The sequence below is a fragment of the Mixophyes fleayi genome, chromosome 3 (assembly GCF_038048845.1).
Source record: "Mixophyes fleayi isolate aMixFle1 chromosome 3, aMixFle1.hap1, whole genome shotgun sequence".
NCBI classification, from domain to species: domain Eukaryota; kingdom Metazoa; phylum Chordata; class Amphibia; order Anura; family Limnodynastidae; genus Mixophyes; species Mixophyes fleayi.
Window position 1 is genome coordinate 104,616,779 of NC_134404.1, and position 6,000 is coordinate 104,622,778.

Here is a 6,000-nt window from a genome sequence, read left to right on the forward strand (position 1 = left end):
AACTACGGATCAGCTAGTTCTACTCCGCTATTGCTCTCATTCAACTGCAGCTGTATCAGTATCCATTTGAGGTTGTCCTGATGTACCATCTACTTCTCAGCTATTCTATTTCAGCATTGCTTCTATTTGTACCATCGCTGAACCAAGGAATCTCCTGTTGTTACATCCAGTTACTGCTTACAGTCTTGCCACTCCATTTCCACTTCCGCTACACCATCATTACTCTGCATTCCTATGAGACTGATCTTATCGTCATTACCTTCAGTGTCTCTCTGACTGGCCATCACCACTCCGCTGTATCAAGCTCCACTTTTTACTCTGCCAATACTCATTCAGGCAACCACGACCTGCGGGATAGTAGCAGCGAAGTCCATTCCCTCTTGCGAGGGTCACTGGCGAAAACCACCTACCCGTTAGACTCCGCGCCCCTGAATGAGTTCTACCCTTTGGCAGGTACAAGGGATCCATTAAATATCATTCGGATTCGTAACAAACAGCAAGATGAACCCCCCCAATATAAAAGATAATTTCTAAAACTAATTAATTCATTTTTAAAAGTTTGTTCAAACCGCTCTCCTCTGACATAACAATTTTTTTTACAACTGCCGATTTATTTAGTAACCATTTTGCTCCTGGATTTTTAAAGTTTCTTCTGGAACATAGCTAAAATATGGCCTTCATTTCACTAAATATGTACACATATACATATGAAGCATGATTATGTTATGTAGATTCCCTGGGGAGAAATATTATCCCTATTGGCTTCTTATTTGGCTAGTTCCAGTAGTTACAAACTTACACAGTGGTCTTCTCAAACATGGATTATAGAAAGTATTGTTTTTATCCATTATGCTTCCCATTAGGGTTATACACTGAATTTGGGTTGGCCCAAAAATGTCCTTTCTAGCCAAAAGGAATCTCAGACAAAATTTTTGGATTTGTGAGGCTCCTAACTGGGCAATAAAAAGAGTCGACTGCACTTCTCTTTACTGAATAAACATGCAAGGTCAAGTGATATAAAGTGACCCACTGAAGCAGCCTCTACTTCTTCAAAATACATTAATCTCTTGTTTGTTTACACACAGTGATTTGCTGGAAACCATGTTACCTAATTATGTTCAGATTTTCGGATAAATAATGAACACATTAATATATTTTCCCATTTATCCTTTCTAGGCTATAGTCATGGCAATGACCAGGCGCGGGCTGGCAGAAGTCAGCCCGGGGGGCGCACGCCGCATAGTGTGATGTGGCCACATCACATTTATCGCCGGTTTTTATATATTTCTCCCGGGGGGCGGCCGGCCGGCCTACCGACCGGCACTAACAGCTGTAGTTCTGAGCAGCCCAGAGGGCCGATGCCCCCCTGCCCCAGCCCGCCCCTGGCAATGACCAGTAATCTCGAATATTCAGCAACAATGTAAGTGTTCATGTGCAAACACACGTCTATATAGAATACAATTCTATATCATGTCATGTGAATGACTTAGCCTTGTATAATCCTTTGTTTATGAATAAATTAATAAGAAATCCCAGACTCCACTTGAACATTCTGGGGGAGATTCAATTGCTGGCGATGTGCTGCGCGGACATAACCGCAATGTCTGGCTGCGCACATTGCCAGCCATAAGTCTAGGAATCTCTGCTCATTTTTCTATGGGGTGCAAGGAAAAATGAGTGGAGGTTCCTGCCATAACATCGGTGCAATATGTCTTCTTGGACGTTAGGGGACACATAGTGCGGAATTGAATCTCCTCTGTGTCAGTGGTCAAAGTGGAAATTTAGATGTGCTAGGTATCCCCCTCTCTCCTTCCCTACCTGCTCTCACACATCCTACTGCCCCCTCCTTCATCAGTGTGCCTCCTCCATTGATATCAGTGTGCCCCCCTCCATTGATATCAGTGTGCCCCCCCCCCTTCACCAGTTTGCCCTCTCCTTCATTACATAGTTACTCTCCGGCTTTCCCAGATATAACAGGAAATGGACGCGGGGAAAGAGGGAGCAATGTGACAGTTGATTGGCCGAATAGATCACACTACTGCGCTGCTGGAGCTCCGCCCCCACTGATGACACATCATGTGCCTGACTTTTCACTGTGTACTTGTATTACTGCAGAGCCAGTACCCGCGACCAAACCTCCACCCCCCCCCCCCCCCCATGCGGGATAGCAGCCTAGCCCGAGGAACCGCACTGCACGTGCCCAGAAACAGACTATATGCCTGTGAACAAAAGAACACCCAATTCATCTTCCAGAGCAAAGAACACTTATGTCAGCCTATGATTATAGGTGTAATGGGGAGGGAAATGGGCACATGCACGTTGCAATTGTACAGTAAGGGTGTGCCAAGCTCAAGTGAACACAGCAGCACCCAATTCAAGAGTTGGGCATCTCTAAGGTAGGTGATTTTCACTTGTATCACACGCACCAGTTACAGGTCTGGTGCCGATTACTAATGATGAGTCACGTATGCATGCTACAACATGTGTTTGCAATCAAGAGCAACTGTAGATGAATGTTTTTCATGTGGAAATTTTTTTTTTTCCCTTTAATTACTATATTATTAATATAGCGTTCTGCTGTTCTTAATCTGTAAAATGGAAATAAACCTGAAATATTTACATAGAAGATGAACTGTATTGTCTTGCCTGTCCTTGCCTGTCCTTACAGAAAAGCTTTTGTTAATCTTAAAATTGTTTAGAAGTTACCAAGTCTGCACTGGGAAAAAAAACACAGCCCTGGCAAACAAGCCATACCTGCCATTCATGCAAGCGCCCAAGGCTTTATCAAACATTAAGCACAATGCAGTTGTGTACATGTATTGGCATCACTGTGAATTCAGTAGAAGGAGCCAATCGCAGAGCAGAGAGAGACTAATGCAATATTGCAGCAGATAGACCAGTATTAAAGTGTGTGGACAGAAAACGACTGACTGAAATTGATTGGGTCATTATTGGGCATGTTAGTAAATGTGGTTGGAAGATAGCCGCTGATACCGCAGAAGGCTTGTGTGCGCCCCAACCACACTTGACAGTCGCAATGGAAGTGCAGCCTATTGTCCAGAAGGGCTAGATGGATGGATCTTGTCCAATTTGTGGAGCTAAATTGAATATTTATCCTGTTGCCCAGCAATCTCTTCAAGCAACTGGATTGGCTCCTATGTAGTTGACTTAAGGGGCCCATTTAAAAGAAAGAACTTGTGAGGTCATACTTATACTCTGAGGCACACCAGACCATGTGGGAAAACTCACAGTTGCCAAACAGCCATTATTGCCATAGAAGTTACTAAAAGCATGCTACCATATATCATTTAAAGTCCATTGCATACCCCTTTACTGCCTTTGAAGAGGTTGACCATCCAAATCTACAGTTTTTGTGGTATTCCAAATTTCAACATTCTCTTTCAGTCTGTGGCATGACATTCTGGGACTTGTAGTTAAACACCACGTGGAGAGTCAAATGTTACTTAACCCTCATACAAATCATCAAATCAGAAGTAATTATGGATTTCTGTTAACACAGAAATGCACAAGGCTGCAGGTTTCAAATATCTTTAGAAGATATGCAAGAAGTACTGTATACCCATATGGTAATAAAAAAAATAGAAATCATATCTTTTATGAAGATCAAACACAAATAGATTTTGTTGCATTGCATGTGAAATGTGATATCATGCAGACTATTTTAAGCTTCCAAATACCTATTTCTATTGTAACATATTTAATTGTCCAAAAAAAAAATAACGTAAACATCCTGTAATATTGTCAAGAACATTTCTGACATAATGCAATTTTTTTTTTTTTAGCATCATATTTTTTTTAAGTTATTTCTTCTGTTATTCATGACTGTATTAATGATTCAAGGAATATTTGCATTGTAGGCCTTACTTATTTCACTATGCCCAAGAATACCGTTCGTGTGTTGTATTTTAAGGCATACTGCTACCCTCTTTAATTGAAAACATACACAGCAATCCAGAGGACTTAATGTACCATAAACATGATGCACTGCTGAGGAGTCAATTTTAAAATGCTCCCAGGTTGATTTGGGAGGGGGTGTGTCCTAGCTCACACCTCTAAATTCCAGTGTAACAATAATGCAGTCTGATGTTTCTGTGCTACATGCAAAAGCAGTCAGTAGTTTCCCTGCATGAAAATAAAGTAAATGCATTTACACCGCTTGCAACATTGTTTGTCAACAGCAAGTTTGCTTCTTTTTTGCTCTGCTCCCAACTCTAAATGAGGCCCTCTGTGTTTCCCAGAATATGTACACGTCTGTTAGCCTACAGGGGGAGGAGGAGTAGAGGACAGAAAAGTTTACTTTAGAGGTAGGAGCTCTCTCTGACATTCCTTTCAGATAAGCGGATGTACAGCTAGATCATCTGCAAACATTTTCCCCATAGCCACATACTAGATTCTTCCTCCTAGTCAACATGCAATGTAAATATAATATTTGCCATCCATTTACATTACAGTGAGTGTTCCCTTTGGGATAGTAAATCTCAGTCCTATTCTGCAATGTTCAGTCATTAGGAGTTCTCTTCCTATTTTTACACATGTTTAATATGCACAAAGTCAAATACTATTCTCATGGGCTTAAAAAGATGGACTGCGTTGAACATCACAAACAAAATAGTTTATATCTTGCGGACATGGCTTCTATAGGTATCAATATGACAGACCATGCATAACCCTTTATTTTCAAGGCCTTAGTATATAGGATAATATTTACAATATAGTTGTCAGAATATGTAACTACAAAACAGATGTGCAAATTACATGACAACCTCTCTCTATTTTACAGTTGTGGAACTTGTAGTGGTAGCATGCCCTGTCTGGCAGAGCATGCTGGGACTTGTAGTTCCACAACAACTGAAGAGCCAGTATGCCTAGCCAAATGTAGTTGCATGCTGATAATTGGTTATTCTGTATGACTATTGAACATATGCACACATACCTTGTAGCTGTGCAGAGAGTGACTCCTGGTGCTGCTGATACTTAAGTGCTATTGCCTCAGCTTTCTTCAGCTGACTCTGTAACTCATAGTTCACCATAGCTCCATAGATGAATGCAATGATCACAGCTACAAAGGCAAGAGCCTGGAATATCCTCTTCTGTCTTCTGGAGCACATACCGTTTCCCATAGTCTCATGGGCTGAGCTGGAGGGCACACTCCTGCTTACACTAGCGCAGCTGCTGGCTGTGCAAGGACTTCAGTCATCTTGCAGTATGTGGCAGCCACACGACAGCTTCTCCTAACTTTACTTCTTCACAGTGCAGCGCTGCAGACTTGTACTTCCCCGGGAGTGCGGCGCTGGCAGGGGATTAGCATGCTACTCCGTTATCACTCTGCTGTGCAAGGAGAGCCCCTACTCCAGTCTGTTATTTGTTGCCACTCAGAGGTTGCACCTAAACAAAGGAAGGCTGGCTCCTATTAGACATCGCTGCAATGTGAACTGCACAGTATTCAGGGCCTCTAGCTCTATCCTCTGACTCTCGCTTTTTTTCTCCTTTTTTTTTTTTTTGACACTGCTTTATTAGAATTTAACAGAAGACAACACAGTCAGAGCTATCAGCAGTCATTGGATTTCAAGGGACATAAACAGACTTAAAAATGTAGCAATAAGCAAGAACAAAATGTAAATATTCCACAGCTTCTGCCTCTCCCATATCCCCTCTCTCTGCCTACCTACCTCTCTCCCTCTCTGAGTTATTTTTATAAACTGAAGTGTATGTATGGGACATACTAAAAGAAATGACTGCTCCAGACTTCTAAAAGGAATGACAATTGGCTATAATGAAAGTAAATACAACATCTAAGTATCTTTTATAAAATCTTACACTTACAGTTATATCTTCAACACACTTATAGATATTTGGTCATGGTTTACATGCAGGCAGCATGGTGGCTAAGTGGTTAGCACTTCTGCACTGGGGTCATGAGTTCAATTCCCGACCATGGGCCTGATTCATTAAGGATCTTAACTTAAGAAACTTCTTATT

At 41.7% G+C, this 6,000-nt stretch overlaps 1 protein-coding gene across 4 annotated transcripts in view; it reads right to left on the bottom strand.

Moving 5' to 3' along the window:
* GOLIM4 (golgi integral membrane protein 4) overlaps positions 1 to 5,498 on the bottom strand; it is an 89,412-nt gene extending 83,914 nt beyond the window's left edge. For all 4 annotated transcript variants that reach the window (XM_075202088.1, XM_075202089.1, XM_075202087.1 and 1 more), the window contains exon 1: positions 4,955 to 5,498. In XM_075202088.1, the coding sequence (XP_075058189.1) occupies positions 4,955 to 5,141 (187 nt within the window). In that variant the 5' untranslated portion in view covers positions 5,142 to 5,498. The remainder of the gene's footprint in view (positions 1 to 4,954) is intronic.
* Positions 5,499 to 6,000: the final 502 nt, after the last annotated feature.